The 20005-nt window shown below is 36.0% G+C and overlaps 1 protein-coding gene and 1 non-coding gene across 2 annotated transcripts in view; both read left to right on the forward strand.

Moving 5' to 3' along the window:
- The first annotated feature begins 2155 nt into the window (after window positions 1-2155).
- Window positions 2156-2296, forward strand: LOC128594968 (U4 spliceosomal RNA). The gene has a single exon (XR_008382671.1). It is a non-coding gene; the product is annotated as a U4 spliceosomal RNA (small nuclear RNA).
- Window positions 2297-7935: 5639 nt separating this feature from the next.
- The window catches only part of EYS (eyes shut homolog), a 1685250-nt gene continuing 1673180 nt past the window's right edge, over window positions 7936-20005 (forward strand). Inside the window, 2 exon segments of the mRNA XM_053601630.1 lie at window positions 7936-8686; window positions 11930-12043. Coding sequence (XP_053457605.1) covers window positions 7936-8686; window positions 11930-12043 — 865 coding nt within the window.

Consider the following 20005-nt stretch of genomic DNA (forward strand, 5'->3'; position numbering starts at 1 on the left):
GCTTGGCACCCATACCACAGTGGTTACGGCGCCAGCCACATACACCAGAGCTGGTGGGTTTGAACCCAAGTCCGGGCCAGCTAAACAATGATGACAACTGCAACAAAAATTAGCAAGAAGTTGTGGCGCACACCTGTAGTCACAGCTACTTGGGAGGCTGAGGCAAGATAAGCCCAAGAGTTAGAGGTTGCCGTGAGATGAGACACCACAGCACTCTACCGAGGATGACATAGTGATACTCAGTCAAGGAAGGGAAGGGAAGGGAAGGGAAGGGAAGGGAAGGGAAGGGAGAAGGAAGGGAAGGGAAGGGAAGGGAAGGGAAGGGAAGGGAAGGGAAGGGAGAAGGAAGGGAAGGAAAGGGAAGGGAGAAGGAAGGGAAGGGAAAGGAAGGGAGAAGGAAGGGAAGGGAGAAGGAAGGGAGAAGGAAGGGAAGGGAAGGGAAGGGAGAAGGAAGGGAAGGGAAGGGAAGGGAAGGGAAGGGAGAAGGAAGGGAAGGAAAGGGAAGGGAGAAGGAAGGGAAGGGAAAGGAAGGGAGAAGGAAGGGAGAAGGAAGGGAAGGGAAGGGAAGGGAGAAGGAAGGGAAGGAAAGGGAGGGGAGAAGGAAGAGAAGCGAAGGGAGGGGAGAAGGAAGGGAAGGGAAGGGAGGGGAGAAGGAAGGGAAGGGAAGGGAGGGGAGAAGGAAGGGAAGGAAAGGGAGGGGAGAAGGAAGAGAAGCGAAGGGAGGGGAGAAGGAAGGGAAGGGAAGGGAGGGGAGAAGGAAGGGAAGGGAAGGGAGAAGGAAGGGAAGGAAAGGGAGGGGAGAAGGAAGAGAAGCGAAGGGAGGGGAGAAGGAAGGGAAGGGAAGGGAGGGGAGAAGGAAGGGAAGGGAAGGGAGAAGGAAAGGAAGGAAAGGGAGGGGAGAAGGAAGAGAAGCGAAGGGAGGGGAGAAGGAAGGGAAGGGAAGGGAGGGGAGAAGGAAGGGAAGGGAAGGGAGGGGAGAAGGAAGGGAAGGAAAGGGAGGGGAGAAGGAAGAGAAGCGAAGGGAGGGGAGAAGGAAGGGAAGGGAAGGGAGGGGAGAAGGAAGGGAAGGGAAGGGAGAAGGAAGGGAAGGAAAGGGAGGGGAGAAGGAAGAGAAGCGAAGGGAGGGGAGAAGGAAGGGAAGGGAAGGGAGGGGAGAAGGAAGGGAAGGGAAGGGAGAAGGAAAGGAAGGAAAGGGAGGGGAGAAGGAAGAGAAGCGAAGGGAGGGGAGAAGGAAGGGAAGGGAAGGGAAGGGAGAAGGAAGGGACTTAAACTTATTAATTCAAGACCTTATTGAGAGATAGTTGTACCTGTTTGATGACATTTACCACTTTGATGACATCTAACATTTCTAAGGAATAAACTTTAAGGATTAGCACAAGACATGAGGAAATTCATATCAACTCCAAAAGATTTTTGTGTGTAAGTCACATAGAGCCTTTGGATATTCATGTATTTTGGCTATGTAAATTTCCATGAAAAGTCACTATTTAAACAAAGAACAATATTTTTAATGAAAGCCGGGAGGTACAGAAAATAGAAATTAAGTTTTACTTAATTTGAAAAAAAATTAAGAATTTATAAGATCATACTAAAAATGTAATATGAGGAGAAATAAGAAGTATAAAATATTGCGTAATTTATTCAAATTTTTATTTTATAAAACTAGCTGTGTTTGTTGAAATAAATAGTTATGTTGGTAAAAGTGGGATGATATTAGCATTTTCTGTTTAACGATAATAATTTCACCCTCTAGATAACGGCAAACTTGCTGAGATAATTTTTTTAGGCCAGCTTAGAGCGCTGTAAAACAATTTCTGATTCCTAAGAGCTTATTCTATGTCAACAATGATTTACATATCTTTCATGTCATATATGAAAAAAAAATATATATATATATTTTGTGACAACTACACACACCCGCACACAGGCATAGATATGATGATACTACTGTAAACCATTTTCATGTCTAGCTTACTTACAGAAAACCTATTTTATTTTGCAGTAGACAAACTGTTTCTTCTAATTATTCTCTAATAATCGTCATTTAATAGTTTGAGACCTACTCATCAATGGACTAAAAAGGAAAATAGTTTCAAAGTAATGAGAGACTAAATTTAATCACCAGCCAATTTAGCATATTGAAAAGTGTAATGAAAGCTTTGTGCAGTCGCAGTATCGCAGCCAATGAGGGTTATCCAAGGCGTGATTATTGCTAATTGAAAACTTTTCCCAATGCCCTACCGTGACGACTTGCTATATAGTTGGCCCTGGCAATTTTTGATGGTCTCTATGGAGACTGAATAAAAAGTATAATGAAATTATACATCTATAAGTCACAGAGTAATGAGCAAATCAAAGCCTGTGAGCTCCCCTGTCCCCAGGCCTAATCCCACAAGATGGTTCCTTCTTCAGCTCATCCAGGACTTTCATATCGTCCTGTGGTCCCTGCCACTTCCTAACTTCTCTGGCTTCGACTCTTTCCCAGCCTCCACTTCATTCTGTTTATTCAGTTAGGTTTACATAAAGGTGATGAACCAAAATAAAATGATTTTAGGCAAATAAAGGCATTTTGTATAATATTTCTAATTAAAAAGGCATTCAGAAGGATATCATGATGTGAAAGCAGCTGGGGAGAGGTGCCCAACCGGAGTTCTGAGTTTAAACAAAGTTTTTTGGAGAAATTGCTGTCTTAAAGTTGATTTTCTTTCTACTTTGGCAACTCTTTTGTTTAATCCCTTTTCTTCCATAGACAATTTGATCAAAGAGTTTTATACATGTGATTTTTCTCTCCCTTCAGCCCTAGAAACCCACCATATCACTCCTCCTACAGTGTCAATTAACCTCAGTTACTGAGATTGTTAACATTATAATCATAGAATTTAGTAAACACACTTCATAATTTTATGTAAGCAACAACTCTGTAAAAATTCCAGAAACCTTTTTTTCTTATTTTTTTTCCTTAACAAAACCAAGGAAAGTTTGAAGTATCTTCTTTCACCTGTCTCCTTAATGTTATTGTCATCCAGGATTCTGTCACTTTTCACCTAAATGCTTTGTTTAATCCTAATCTTATAATCCACTAGTAACCATGTTCCAAATATTCTTTCTCCTAAATTAGTAATCTCTCCTTAATTGCTTGTATCTCATTTTTATTTAAAAATTTAGAATTTTTCTTTTTTCTAGCTTCCCAGCTGGGATTTCCATCCTCCATGCGGCTGGTAGTTACCCTGGCACTTCTAAAGCATATTTTACTCCCCTCATGTAATTTCAATCCAATCCACGGCAGTAAAAATCTGTTATTTATGGGCGGCGCCTGTGGCTCAGTGAGTAGGGCGCCGGCTCCATATACCGAGGGTGGTGGGTTTGAACCCAGCCCCGGCCAAACTACAACAAAAACATAGCCGGGCACTGTGGCAGGCGCCTGTGGTCTCAGCTGCTCGGGAGGCTGAGGCAGGAGAATCACGTAAGCCCAAGAGTTAGAGGTTGCTGTGAGTCCTGTGACGTCATTGCACTCTACCGAGGGCGGTAAAGTGAGACTCTATGTCTCTACAAAAAAAAAAAAAAATCTGTTATTTATCTTCTGGAGTGCAGGTAAAATATTAGAACTTTTATACTGTTAATTATATTTCCTTTATTTCTAATTTTTCTCTTAATGCCTTAATGTATGGTATATAACCTATAAAAATAAAAAGCTATCATGGAGATTGTATTTTGTGAAGGAGTGAAAAATGAGAAGGAAGTGGGGCATAAAATCTACTATAAACTTACTAGATGCTTCTCTAGTTCCCAGTATTGTATATTGAACACAAATATGAATAAATTACATACATTAGTTTCAATCCTCATGAAGCTATCTTTTATTGAATATCTATTATAAGCCAAACACTGTAATAAGCATGTTTTATTCAAATATTCATTATTTACATATAATTTATTTGTTTAAACTTACATCCTTATTTCTTTTAAGAAGTCATTTAAGGTGATTTTTACATATGAATGAAAGAAATATTATTTACATTTTTTTTAACTTCTGAATCTAAGTTGGGATTTTTTGGTTAAAGTAGCCTAACTACAAAGCTAATACAAAAGTGATATTGCTCATATCATCTGAAGTCACACCTCTTTTCTTGTGAAATATTTTCCTGGTATCATACCTGTCAAATGATACTATGGTTGAAATTATGTACAAAGCTACACATGGGTCCATCATCGTTTCTGGATTTCTATACTTTTTGGCTCAAGAATTTGTATGAAGCTAATGGTATATCACATGAAATAAAAATCCTTTCTGATTTTAACTCTTAAACACACAAAAAAATATGTTCATATTTTGGCTTGCTACTTTGGACAGGGTTTGAAGAGAGAGTATCTTTGTAAATGAAGAAATTGAGTCACGTAACATTATATTTGCCTACTGAGTCTAAATTATGGCAGCTTTTAAAAATTTATTCATGTTGTATTAAATTACTATAGATAGCCCCTAAACCAAAGCATGTTATATTCAGTGTGTATGGATACAAAATCATTTCATGGAGATTTTTCTGTTGCTGGCATTTTTTATTTTGCTGCTATTTTCATTTATTTAGAATTCTACAAGGCAGAAATGTAATGCATTAAACCACTTTCTCTTTGAAGAGGTAAATGCAGAATAATTAGGGATCCCAAGAGAATTTTAAGAGGCCTGGGACCATCCCCCACAATAATGCAAGCTCACATCTGCACCAGCCTAAAAATGTCACACAGGCCTCGTTTTGGGTTAATGCCAATGTGATTTGTTTCCTAGCATTTACATTTGGAAATAAACTGGTGACAATGTTTAACTGGTTTGCTGTATTGTGTCTTTTCACACTAGGCTCCTGGGAAAATACTATACCTGTGCTACTGTAAATTAGTGATTTGCAGCCACAAAAAGTATTTCACTTCTGCCTAGTGATGCTTGTTCTTTCTAAAGTCCAACTTTCTCTCCTGTGTTCATAAAAGTCTATACAGTTGATTCGGAATTCTTCTACTAGGAAATCACTTAGGTACACTTCAGAGAAGTGGTTGAGCCATTCCTCTCCCCTTTCCATCATGTTTCTTTATGTGGTCCTCTGGAGTTTCTTTCTCTTTCCTTAGTCAACAGCCTTGTAAATCTGGTATTTCACTTCTCTGGACTCCACAGTGTTGCTGTTTTTCTGTTATCACTGGACTGATTACTCATCACTGTCATGTCCATAGATTAGCACTGCCATCTCCTCCAGAAGTGTCTCGACTCTTGTCGTACTCACTGGTATGTTCCTCACCTGCTATTAGACTTCTATCATTAAAATATAGTACATCCTCACTTAATATTAGTGGAAGATCCTGGAGACTGCTGCTTCAAGGAAAGTATCCTACAGCAGGTCCTTGAATAATATTAATTTCTTTAGTATCTTTAGTAACAATGTTAATGAAGAAATGGTTTTGTTATACTTTGTTTTGCTTTGTCACAGTTTCCATGTACCTATGGATGATGTTAACTGAGGATTTACTATAAAACTTTCCTTTGGTAAAACCCTACATGAGGGTGGTGCCTGTGGCTCAAGGAGTAGGGCGCTGGTCCCATATGCCGCAGGTGGTGGGTTCAAACCCAGCCCCGGCCAAAAAAAAAAAAAAAAAAAAAACCCTACATGAGTTAATATCCTTCAAGAGGCTCTCCATTGCATTCAAATGAAGTGTGAGCTCCTTTTCTTCCCTTTCTTGATATAATCTCTCTCTATAAAAAGAGCTTATCTTTCATCAGAATTCTTTTTTTCTCTATGATTGGAGAGCTCTACTTCTCTCACTTCCTTAAAGATAAACAGCATCATACGTGACTCAAAATATTTAACTAGATTATTTCTCCTGAAATAGTCTTCCTTTGTAGTAATTTTCTCAGATCATTCCATTTCAACATTTTAGGGTTGACTTATTTTTTAAACTGGATTAAACATCCCTGTTTCATGTCTTTTATCCCTCAACTCCTCTATACTATTTTGTTGAAGGTAACTTGAAGATGTCGTGAGGCTAAAAACCTATCTACTTCATTCTTAATTATTTACATTGATACTTTATTTCAATTAACCATTGATAAATTCCTTGTGCCTACCAAAGTGTCTTGCATATAGATTCAGCTGAAATATATTGGTTTTAAAGTATTGCTTTTACTCTCAGCAGCAGTAAACTTTTAGTGGAAGTTTCAGTGCTGATTAACATTTTTAAAATGAACATTATTATACAAAACACCTAATTCTATTAAAATTACACTTTTATCTTTTTACATGCATTATAGTGTCATATATCACTTAGATGAACTGATACTTGATCAATTAATAATATCTAGAATTGAATTTGAAAAGAGGTGATTTATAATGCAAATTTGATTTCTACATGATGCAGGTTAGCCATTTAGGTATTGAACTTACCATAAATATTTGGTGTGAATTGACAAACTGATTATATCAGATAATGCATGAATTATTTTAATAATATTTAATTGATGGTCATGGCATAATAGAAAATACCGAGATTTTGTATATGACAAACATAAGTTTTAATCCAAGATATGCCACTTACTTGCTTAGTAAAATTGTGCAATAACAAAAACAAAAGCTACCATTTACTCAGTGGCCCACATATGCTTACATAGTTGCAATCAATCTCCAATGCTACCTTGTTAATTAAGTCTATTTTCCCCCAGTGTACCTATATAAAAATAAAGGGAATTAAATCTCAGATTGCCTAAGGACTTAGAACTAATGGATAACATCACGGAGATCCAAAGAACATGCTATTTCCCCTGTCCTCATTTTCATTCCTCTCGGATTTTGAGCTTTGTTGTGAGGATTACAGTGTTTATTTGTTAATAGAGTAGTTGAGTGATTTGTGCTCTATAATTGGTAGATACTTGTGTCTTTAATCCTGTCAATACATTAAACTCAGAATTGCTAGATGGTTTCTATTCTGCTGGAAGCAATACTGCCTTCCACAGAATTGATGTCCCAGCCTGTCCTTTAACAGCAATGTTACATGATGAAAGAAAAGTTAAGAAAAAAGAAAAAAAAAGTTTCTATTTATCATCCTTTCATTATTCCACCTTATACTTCCTGTTTCGTCTTTATCTGCCACCCCTTTCCATCATTCCTACAGAAGAAGGTGGGTGGAGCTTCATTCTAAGTTTAGTTATTTGCACAACAGAATTTTTTGTGAGTTCTTTATATATGTTGGAACTCCTGCCCTCTGGATTACCACTGAAAGGAACGTGATTGTTGCCCCTGGGCACGTTAGGGCTTAGGTAGATATGAAAATATTACATGAAAATTACATTTAAACTATTTTTATGTGTTTTAAAGATGATTTTCTAAAGCTAATCAGAAGAGGAACACTTACATCAGAAGAAAATTGAAACCATTCATAAAAGAAGAATCTTAACTAGTGCTGCGTATCAGTTAGGTTGAAGCTTGGTGTAAAGAGAATATACAAAAGGCTGTGGGAACTGTTGGTTTAATTAAGTCATGACATCAAAACTTGTCAAAAGCAGGTGACAACATAGGGCTTGGTTGACCTTGTTTTTTTTGGTATTGTTTCCCAAAGAAGGTTAATAGCTGCGAGTGAAACTGTCCCTGAAATGTTAACTTCCTTAATCTAAAAATAAATATCTAGTATTTTCTATATTGTTGTAGAAAAAATTTAACTAATGATGTATGTTTTCTTCTGTTAAAGGAACATTTTAAACACTTGAATTCTACCATTTCTTGATCCAAGTGCACTGTCATCAAAGCTACTTGTACTTTGAAAACACACCAAAAAAAGGGGGCCAATTCCTAGCAATCTCCAAATAACGACTCTGCTTGGAAATTTCTAGCAATGCTTAAAGACCACTTTGTGGCAATTCTTTATGACCCTTTCATGAAAGACTGTAAAATGCAGTTGCCCAAAATGACTCACAAACCAATCATCATTCTGAGCCTGGCGTTTCTTTGTAACTGTTGTATAAGTGGAAAAATAACATGTAGTCGGAAATTGGTGGAAGAATGGAGCCCACAACCCTCATCATATGTAGTGAATTGGACGCTAACAGAAAACATCTGCATGAACGTCTACAAAGATTGCTGGGATTTTGGTATAAACACTAAAATGGGCACGTCAGATGATCACATTGTTCCCCAGATTTGCCCTTTGCAAATTCAAGTAGGAGACATCCTTGTTATTTCTTCTGAACCATCTCTTCAATCTCCAGAAATAAATGTGATGAATGTTTCTGAAGCATCTTTCATTGACTGTGTGCAAAATACCACAACTGAAGATCAGCTGCTTTTTGGTTGCAAACTAAAAGGAAAGCACACTGTTAACTCCCAGTGGCTGAGTGCTGGGACACATTATTTTATCACAGTAATGGCAAGTGGTCCGTCCCTTTGTCAACTGGGACTTCGACTAAATGTGACAGTCAAACAGCAGTTCTGCCAGGAATCTCTAAGTTCAGCGTTTTGTTCTGGTCGTGGAAAATGCCTTAGTGAAGTTTGGGACAAGACATACAGATGCCACTGTCAGCCTCCATTTTCTGGAAAATACTGCCAGGAACTTGATGCATGTTCTTACAAACAATGTAAAAATTATGGCAGTTGCATTAATTATGGAGAAAAGTGGAATAAGCAAGGATATGAATGTATCTGTCACCCACCATTTACAGGTAAGCTATTGCTTTAAAATAGCATGATTTTATTAAAAATGGGAAAATTAAGTGAATTAATTTACTATTACTTAACTAAAAACAAACTGCATTTGTTTTTTTTTTAATTTCAGATTCCTTAGGGATGGGCTAAATTTGGATTCAAAACATATAAAAATCTCATGATGGATTCTTTATTTTCACCTTTTCCCCAACACATACTCTTAATGTCTCATTTATTAAAAAATAAGGGGTGGCGCCTGTGGCTCAAGGAGTAGGGCACCGACCCCATATGCTGGAGGTGGCGGGTTCAAACCCAGCCCCAGCCAAAAACTAAAAATAAAAAAATAATAAGATTATCATAGCAAAATAGTTTTTAGCTATTGAATGGTATTCACTGGATTATGGTATTCAGACAGTTCTGGATGAAATGTGAGAAGGAAATATGCATCTGAGTAAAGGAACTTACAAAATTATGTGAGGAAGTCACTGAACTTGCTTGGCAGACCTGGAGAGGAACAGGTAATGAGCCTGTTCCTTGATCTTATGAGCCAAGATCAAGGTCCTTAATGGATGTTGTTGTAGTACATGTAATGTGATTTACAGATCATAGTGGCAAGGATGAAAGGGTGGTATCATTAATAACTGGTTGTAATAAGGTAAATGAGAGGCAATGATCAGAAAAGGTTGTAAAACAAAGATATTTTGTAAGTAATTAAACCAAAGGGCAATCTAAAAATAACGTAAATCATGGTAACTGAGGCTGACGTGAGCACTACATGAGAGTTCGCCAGGAAAATTTGGGCCATCACTGGAAAGGGAAGAGAAGGGCTGAAAATGTAGGGAACATTTGAAGTTTGGGAACTTATGAAAGAATTTATTTTCACCAGCGGTCCACAGATTTGGCATGGAAAGTCACCAAGGAAATGAGTAAGGCGAGGATGATCTAACAAAGGGAGGTATTTGACAAAGAACAGATTGGTAGGGTATTTTGGTCATGAGGAAGGAGGGTGAGCAGAGATATGTTTGTTGCAGATCACACTCCAGAATCTAAGTGTCATTTTGTTGGGCAGGATTTAAGTAGCTTCCTCCTCCCATGTGCCTGAGGGCCAACTTCATGGAGCCGAGCTTAAAGAGAGATGAGATAGGATGGAAAGCCTCAATAAGCCATTGTAGGCTCTGAAATTCACCTGGTCTGATATTTCAAAGAGTAATTTTGGACTTGATAGTAGGGAAGTACCAAGGCCATTTCAGAAGTTAATAACAACAATATCCACCAAACTTCTTGTGTCTATTATAAGATTCAAATTCTCATTCGACTCTACTGGCATTTGAGTAAAGGAACGAGTTATATTCCTGACTTATGCTGGGGGGTATCAGATAGTTAAAGTTAAGGCAGGCTTGAGAAAAAGCAAAACCACTCAAACCGCTGTTTTGTGGTGAATAAAAAGGAGTTAATTAAGCCTCTAAAGCATACATTTTAACCTATCCGAAGAGTCTGAAAGAATATTTGGCCAGAAAATTTCTTCCATAGATCGGAATATTAGCTTACAGGTATGCATTTGTATTTTTGTGAAGTATTATTTCAGAGGTTTCATTGTAACGGCATACAATGGTTTGTTTCTTACTCAAGATTAGTTCCTTCTTTCCTTCTTTCTTTCTACCTTCCTTCCTCTCTCCCTCCCTTCCTTACCTCCTTCCATTTGAGACACAGCCATAGGTGGTTTAAATCATTAAACTTTAAGCACCATAAAATATCTAAACATTACTTACTTATTTTTACAATATTAAGCTTACTCGATTATGTCCTTAAGTTATAAATAATTTCTTCGTTTTAAAATGTCAGTAGATATAAAACTATGTAGAATTACCAAAGCTATTCAGAATATTCACTGAATTAGTTTCCTAGGGGCTGCCTTATCAAAGCACCACAGACTGGTTGGCTTAAACAACAGAACTTTATTTGCCCAGTTTTGGATGCTAAAAGTTCAAGATCAAGGTATTGGCCAGTGTGGTTTTTTCTGAGACATCCCTTCCTGGTCTGTAGATGGCTGTTCTCTCTATATATCTGTGTTTAAATTTTCTCCTTTTATAAGACACCAGACTTACTGGATTAGGACCCATTTTAGACTTCTTTAATTCTGTACTTTTCTATATAATCTGAAAAGAAACCAGTGTATGACTTGTGTACTTTTCTAAAGAGTCTGTCTGGGTATTAAGACTTTAACAAATGAATGTGGGTAAGTCATAGGTTAACCTGTAAAACTCACTAACATTGGAATAAAACATGGCCTATCAAATAATCTACTGTTAATTGAGTTTTGTGATTGGAAAACAATTTGGCACGCAATTATATTTATATTTTTATTGTGTTTGATGCTGTTTAGAAGTTAATGAAGAAAGAAGAGTTCTGCATTAGTGAGCCAGGAATGTTAGGATGTAAGGAATCAGAAATGAATTAATGGTAATGGTGAAAAATACTTACAAATTAATTAAGTGCTAAATTAAATTGAGGAGGGAAAGCAAATCATCAAATCAAAGGCAACTGTTGTGCAGCAACATTTTTACACCTGTCATTCCTTGGGATTTCCTAGGCCCATTTCTCTAGTAAGAATACTATAAGATGATTACATACGCATAGAATAAATGTTCTATGCAAGGCTGTGATAGGGTGGTCACACAACACTAGTGGTGAATGAGACCATTATATATATATAGATAGATAGATAGATAGATAGATAGATAGATCTCAGCACGATCAAAGCAGTATAGAATTTATAATTTCATGCACAACAACTGAGAATCCAGGCAGTAATTTCTCCTTCCGAATCTCTCCCTTGGCTAGGTGATAGGGCTAAGACACAAAACCCACTTGAATGTATCACTTTGTAAATTACTACTACGATGCTACCAGTATATGTTGAGGGACGAGTACTTACATGTATTAATATTATCTACCATCAAAACTCAAGTAAAATTAAAAATTATCATGGAAATTAACTAATGCTCAAGTACCACTAATCAGAAAAATATTTAAACGTTATAGTATGGGATCAGAAGGTGAACAAAAAAATAGTGATTTCAAATACCAAAATTAATTTTCGATTTGTTTTAAATGCATGGTGATGGAGCACTGTTTCATAATTGAAATTACATCTTATCAAAATTTTGATTATATTCACTATTAAAGAATTGGGAGGAAAACCAATGTTCTTAATTCGCTCTTTCTGCGCAATATAAATAAACTTTTTTCATTTTTTATAGGGAGCAATTGTTCAGAAGTAATTGGCCAATGTGAACCGAATATCTGTTTCCATGGAAACTGCAGCAATATTACTGCACAGAGTTTCATTTGTGAATGTGATGAACACTTTTCAGGTAAAATAAAAATTCAAATCCCCCCCCTTTTTGAGTTATTCTCACTGTTTTGACCCAGGCTAGAATGTCCTGGTGTCAACCTAGCTCACAGCAAACTCAAACTCCTGGGTTCAGCATCCTCTTGTCTCAGCTGGGACTGTAGTTGCCCACCAAAAGCCTGGCTAATTTTTCTTTTTAATAGAGACAGACAGTCTTGCTCTTGCTCAGGCTGGCCTTGAACTCCTGAGCTCAAGAGATCCTTCTGCCTCAACTTCCCAGAGAGCTAGGATTACAGGGGTGAGCCACCACACCTAACCCGCTTCATTTATTATTTAAAAACATGATTTTAGAGGTTATATGCTTTGACCTTTTTATGGATGAACTTCATAAATCAGTATGGGCTGGGTGTGGTGGGATCCCTCCCTGCGTTTAGGGAGATTTGAAATTTTGGTATATACCCAGGCCACTTCCTCAGAGTAAGAGATGTTGGTAACTACAATTGCAGGTGGTAAGAACTCTGACAACTCTCTTCAAATAAAATGTTTTTGTTATTTTTCCATCAACTCTTCTATATTCTTGAGATAAATTATGAGCGAAAAGTTATTTTGCAGATAGCCTCCCTACATACAGTGACCTATAATTTAACTTCCAAACAATAACATTTTAGAGCAAAAGAAGTGGCTAATAGCAGTTACAATTATATATTTGAAAAAAGTTATTTGTGACTGGAAAATTTATTTAATAGGCAGGCATAAGGTAGCTCTATTATTTTTAAAATAAAATTATTTTGAAGAAAATAATTGTAACTTGAACTCTACATATCAAAAATAATTTTAAATAACTCACATTGATTATTTGCCCAATACAAAATAAGCAGAATTTGTGTTTATCCACATTAATCTATATTACTATGCTGATAGTATTTTTGTGAAGAATGAATATTTTTTCAATTTGATCTTATTGCTTTAATTTCTTATAAAATGTCTTATAACTCTCTTCAAACTTGCACTTATATTTAACTAAGTTAAGATTATTAAGAGCTTCACTTGACACTTCTCTGGACCAGGCCATTTTTAACTGAGGACATTTTTACTAAAAGTGTGTTTAGGTTCCTGCTACTCTAAATAAAAATGAGAAGTACTCCCCAATCTTTTTTTTTTTTTTTTTTTTACAATATGTAGGTCAAACATTTTCATAGGATTCCTATTTGTGACTCTATTCAGCATTATTGACTTTAACAAATATTTTCCAAGATAATCCTAATGAAATAAATGATCTCTACTTATTATTCCAATGAACATTTGGCTAAATTTAGATGCTACAGAGTTGAGGCCCTCTCAATTTATTGCCATTATACTCTATTAGATATATTTATCCATGAAATATAGGAACCCCTTAAACATTGCTTCCCACAAATTCAGCTATTCCAAAGCACAACCATATTTAAAATCTTGTACATTTGAACTCTTATTGAATTTTCTGTCTTCCTTGCATTGTGCAGAAATGGATGTGATTTCTTTATTGCTTAATGATATTAAGTTAAATAAAATGCTTGAAACTGATTTAGAAAATGATACAACCAAAATTTAGAGGATTTTTTTTAGAGAACTCTTTTACTAAAATGTCCGAATTTCTGCGGACACTTAGATTCATTTTCAAAGTAATTCTTCAGAGGCTTTAACATTTCTAAAATCCAAATGTTGATAGAAAACAGCAAGAAAAAGGCACATTGTGCCACGTTATACTGTTGTTTCCCAATAATAGCCTTGCTACATAAAAATTAGTTGTATCAATCTGGGAATATTAAAATGACTTGTAATTTTTTCAACTATAGTATCAATTTCAATTATGTGAACAATACAACTTATTTGGATCAAACTATAAGTTGTGTGTGAACCATGATAAATACCAAATATTATCATATGTCCTGCTCCACGCCTTTTTGCATTTGATTAAAATAATGTCCACACTACCCAAAGCAATATATAATTTCAACGCAATCCCCATTAAAGCTCCACTGTCATACTTTAAAGATCTTGAAAAAACAATACTTTGTTTTATATGGAATCAGGAAAAAACCTCGAATAGCCAAGACATTACTCAAAAATAAAAACAAAGCAGGAGGAATCACGCTACCAGACCTCAGACTATACTACAAATCAATAGTGATCAAAACAGCATGATATTGGCACAAAAACAGAGAAGTAGATGTCTGGAACAGAATAGAGAACCAAGAGATGAATCCAGCTAATTACTGTTATTTAATATTTGACAAGCCAATTAAAAACATTCAATGGGGAAAAGATTCCCTATTTAACAAATGGTGCTGGATGAACTGGCTGGCAACCTGTAGAAGACTGAAACTGGACCCACACCTTTCACCATTAACCAAGGTAGACTCTTACTGGATTAAATATTTAAGCTTAAGACATGAAACTATAAAAATACTACAGGAGAGTGCAGGGAAAACCCTTGAAGAAATTGGGTTGGGTGAGTTTTTATGAGAAGGACCCCCCGGGCAATTGAAGCTGCTTCAAAAATACACTATTGGGACTTGATCAAACTAAAAAGCTTCTGCACAGCCAAGAACACAGTAAGTAAAGCAAGCAAACAGCCTTCAGAATGGGAAAAGATATTTGCAGGTTATGTCTCAGACAAAGGTTTAATAACATAATCCACAGAGAACTCAAACACATTAGCAAGAATAGAACAAGGGATCCCATCGCAGGCTGAGCAAGGGACTTGAAGAGAAACTTCTCTGAAGAAGACGGGCATACAGCCTTCAGACATATGAAAAAATGCTCATCATCTTTAATCATCAGAGAAATGCAAATCAAAACTACTTTGAGATATCATTGAACTCCAGTGAGACTAGCCTACATACAAAATCCCAAGACCAGAGATGTTGGCGCGGATGTGGAGAAAAGGGAACACTTCTGCACTGCTGGTGGGAATGCAAATTAATACATTCCTTTTGGAAAGAGATATGGAGAACATTTAGAGATCTAAAAATAGATCTGCCATTCAATCCTGTAATCCCTCTACTGGGCATATACCCAGAAGACCAAAAATCACATCATAACAAAGATATTTGTACCAGAATGTTTATTGCAGCCCAATTCATAATTGCTAAGTCATGGAAGAAGCCCAAGTGCCCATCAATCCATGAATGGATTAATAAATTGTGGTCTATGTACACCATGGAATATTATGCAGCCTTAAATAAAGATGGAGACTTTACCTCTTTCATGTTTACATGGATGGAGCTGGAACATATTCTTCTTAGTAAAGTATCTCAAGAATGGAAGAAAAAGTACCCAATGTACTCAGCCCTACTATGAAACTAATTTAGGGTTTTCACATGAAAGCTATAACCCAGTTACAACCTAAGAATGGGGGAAGGGGAAAAGGGAGGGGAGGGAGGGGGGAAGGTGGGTAGAGGGAAGGGGACTGGTGGGATTACACCTGCGTTGCATCTTACGAGGGTATGTGTGAATCTTAGTAAACGTGGAATGTAAAGGTCTTAGCAAAATAACTAAGAAAATGCCAGGAAAGCTATGTTAACTAGTGTGATGAAAATGTGTCAAACGGTCTATGAACCAAGTGTATGGTGCCCCATGATCATACTAATGTACACAGCTATGATTTAATAAAAAAAATAAAAAAATAAAATAACGTATATGTCGTGGTGTATATAACAAAGTTTTCATTTATAATTTCACAACAGGAGCAAGTAACTTTAATTTAGAACATGTTTTACTTAATTCTCAATAGTATTACCTATAATCGTCAGATGTCTTCAACAGAAGAAACATGCAAAACTTTAATTTAATGAATTGAAGCGAAAAATCACACTGTTATTAGAATTCAATGATTATCTGTTTGAAGCCCCTGATTTTATTAATATCAAGCTGACATCTTTTACTTCAACTTCAACTGTGTGTGAAGCTGTCTGCTAATTGAGCTGACACGTTAACAACTTCACATTTTGTAACTACAGATAAACTTGCAAAAGACAATGAGGAAAATAATTTGGGATCCGTCACTAGATCTGAAAGAAAAGGTGCGCATCACAGAGTCATAAGTAAGAAGGCCTTTTAGATCTGTACTTAACTCATCAGCAGCTGGCAGTCTTCTGAAATAATTACCAATATTTAAAGTAGATGCTGATAGGTCTTCAACTAAAGTGTGCCTTGGGGTTTCCAGACAACAGTCAGTGAGATCACAAATACCATAGGTGGATTGTTAATAGGGACACACTTTAGAGATAAGACACAGATTTATCATCAACTGGTAGGGAAACAATTTCAAAACTTAATTTTTATTAAAATGTAAATTTCTTAAACTTATCACCTTGTAGTATTTGTTATAGAATAAGAAATACTCATCAGTGAATAGTAAATAGTCATAGATTTATACCAAGGGCCGATAAAGTTTTTTGTGAAGGTCAGCTAGTAAATAAGTTAGCCTTCCTGAGCCAGATGGTCTCAGTGGCAATAACTCAACTCTGCTGTTGTAGCTTGAGAACAGCCGAACAACAGACAGTGTGCAAAACAGTGAATTTTACTATGTTTCAGCCGAACTTTATTCACAAAAATAGGTGAAAGGGGACATTTGGCTCACAGTTACAATATAGTCTACCTACTACAGATTTATTCCATACAATTGGCAGACCGCCATAGCAAGACCTAATAGCCAGAACCTCTAGAACTACCAAGACTTCTTGGCCTCAATTTTGCTCAGTATAGAACATAAATATAACTCATAATTTCCTGTGGTTCCCACTGACCAAGTTTGCAGTCAGCCAGGCATTATTATCAGGAGCCTTCCTTTGCTACCAATGAAGATAAGAAGGAACTACCTGCCTGTGGCTGTTTGGGTCTTCAAAATCCTGCAAGTTGTCCTTAAAAGTTTAATATATATGATAGTTTTTACACTCCTAGAAAAAGCCATGGTGGAATTTAAAGTACAAAGTGGCTATTTATCCAACTCATCCATATTTATTTTAATGCAACTGTAAATAATAGTACTTGGGTAAAAAATCCAGGGCAAATACCAATTTGACATTTATCCATCAATCTGTCTGGATTTCTCACACATATCCCCTAATATTTTATTGTTTCTTCACAAATATTCAAGGAACTATTATACGTATAATCTTTTCTTGCTATGTTGAATGGTACATATTAATTTATATTATTTTGTACATGTAATGGATTCATATATTGAGATTATGTTTTAATAAGTTATAATAAATTTTCACAAACTATATTTCTAATGTTTTATCAATCTTCAATTATTATAAAATTAGCCTTTCTGTCCAGTTTTCATGGTTCTTGAATTTCATTCCAAACTGAGAATTTTGGAACTCATCTTTTGGGTTATTATAGTTATCCTGCCAAAAATCAGTTTAATAAACTACAGCTAATGCAAATTTGTCTCAAGACTGCAAAATAATAAGGTATAGAGTATACTGACACTATTTGAAAACTAGTGAACCTTTACTAAAACAAATTCAAAATTTTTTATATATCTCAAATATTACGAAATAGAGTATGAAAAAAAAAATAATTAGCCATGAGGTCAAACTTCAATCTCAGACATTATAAAAGTAAAATTAAGAATTAAAATCTAATCTAAAACTGCATGAAAATTTAGTCTTCATTGTAATCCCAGATTTTAAAATGCCATATAAGATTTATGCAGCCATTAAAAGTGATTTATTCTAATTTATAACTTCATAAGGTCTATTAAAAAAATTTTAAAAGAGCATTTTATGATCAAGGCAAGGAAATGTTTAAATTCTCATGCTATAGATGACAAATTCCTGACACTTAATTTCAAATATGAGTTTCATGTAGGAGCAAGTGATTGTCAAGAAATAAGCTCTTTTTTCTTAAAAACTAATTTAAAGCTTAAAAAAACCCAATACATTTAGTTTCAAGATTCAGGAAGGTTTATTTGCAAGGCATACTGGGATCCCTGAACTCAGGATGATCTAAATTCTAACAGTCTTGGCAGTGGAGGAATAATCACTTTTAAGAATGTGGTAACTTCAGGAATCATTTGGACAAGTAACAAGAGGTCCAATGTCATGGAGAATAGTGTAAGAGAATAGTTTATATCAGACGAGAGACAGAATATTGCCCATGAAAGTTACATTTCTTCATTTGCGTAATCCCCACCAGTGGGTAGAATTTATGAAGAATAGAATTTTGTCCATAGAAAAGGAATCAGCAGGAGCTAAATCGGATATAAATTTCTTCATTTTTATTAATTGAGCTTTAATCCTACTTTGGGACTCTATTCTGATAGAGTTTGTAAAATTAATATCACTCAGTTCAACCCTAGCTCTCACCCCTGCCATGTAGGGAATTGAACTAGACCTTGCTCTCTTAAGTATTAAGGATTTTTTTTAAGTATTGTGAATGACAGGAGCTGATAAAAACACTACATGTATGATCAATTCTAAGATGTGGAGACGTAAAAATTGGAATTATAGTTTAAGGGAAATGTTTACACAAATTAATCTAACACATTTCATAATGTTCATAGTCTTTTAAGGCATGAAATAGGAAGAAGTTTGTGTATTTCGCTCTACATAGTTATTTTTACATCTTCAGACTTGGTTTGGTAGTATTTTTCTTTTTGATTTTCTGTTCACTATGATAATTATCAGCGTTGGTGATGACCGATAGTTCCAAGCAAAGCATAATCCATGGTAACATCACTCTTAAAAGCAGGGGTCTGTATCCAATTTCTAACATGAATGATTTTGTTTGCTGCCCTCCACCCTGAAATGTCCTCTACTATGCCTTCCCATTGGTCCCTTACACTGTGATGAATCCTCCTGGATTGATCAGCAAAACACCGTATCCAAGTGTTCTCCATTCCACTATAAATTGTTTTAGGATTGTTTATATATTTACCAAGAATGTAGTATATACATGTAATATGCACTTAATAAATGATATCTATTGGTAATTATGAGATTATAGGATGATAATGGGTTTCTTTTGCTTGTATTGAGCAATGCTGGTGTAAATTAATTATAAAATGAAAGAACTTGAATGTTCAATAACGCATATAGTTTAGCTGAAGTTAAATGTATGCCAATTTGTATGTATTTTTATCATTTTTCAAGAAGTAGATGAATTTTTTCTTTCACTTTTAGTTAACATAATAATTGTACAATTTTACATATTTATCCCACAGAGCGTGATATTTTGATACATGCATACACTCTATGAGGCTCATTTCAAGATAACTATATCCATCACCTCAGACACTTATCATTTCTTTGTGTTGTGAACACTCAGAGTCTTCTTGTCTTGCTTTTTTTTTAACATGTACAATAAATTATAGTTAAACACAGTCCCCCACCGCCATTCCTTCTGGGTTATTTCCCGCTAACCAGTCTCTCCCTATGCTCCACTTTCCCTACCCTTTCCCAGACTGCAATATTCAGTATTCTACTACCTATTTGCATGAGCTCAATTTTTTCTTTAGCTCTCACATATGGGTGAGAACATGTAATATTTATCTTTCTGTGCCTGATTTATTTATTTATTTATTTATTTTTGTAGAGACAGAGTCTTAGTTTATCTCCCTCTGTAGAGTGCCATGGCATCATACAGCTCACAGCAACCTCCAACTCCTGGGCTTAAGCGATTCTCTTGCCTCAGCCTCCCGAGTAGCTGGGACTACAGGCGCCCACCACAACGCCCAGCTATTTTTTGGTTGCAGTTTAGCCAGGGCCGGGTTTGAACCCGCCACCCTCGGTATATGGGGCCGGTGCCTTACCGACTGAGCCACAGGCGCCGCCCATGTGCCTGATTTATTTCACATACCATAATGTCCTCCAGACTTACCCATTTTGCCATGAACAGAATTTCATTCTCTTTTATGAAAATGGAGTAATATTTCATGGTGTGTATCTATGCCACATTTGCTTTATCAATTCATCTTGATGGAAATTTGGAT

The sequence above is a fragment of the Nycticebus coucang genome, chromosome 9 (assembly GCF_027406575.1).
Source record: "Nycticebus coucang isolate mNycCou1 chromosome 9, mNycCou1.pri, whole genome shotgun sequence".
In the NCBI taxonomy this organism is placed as follows: Eukaryota; Metazoa; Chordata; class Mammalia; order Primates; family Lorisidae; genus Nycticebus; species Nycticebus coucang.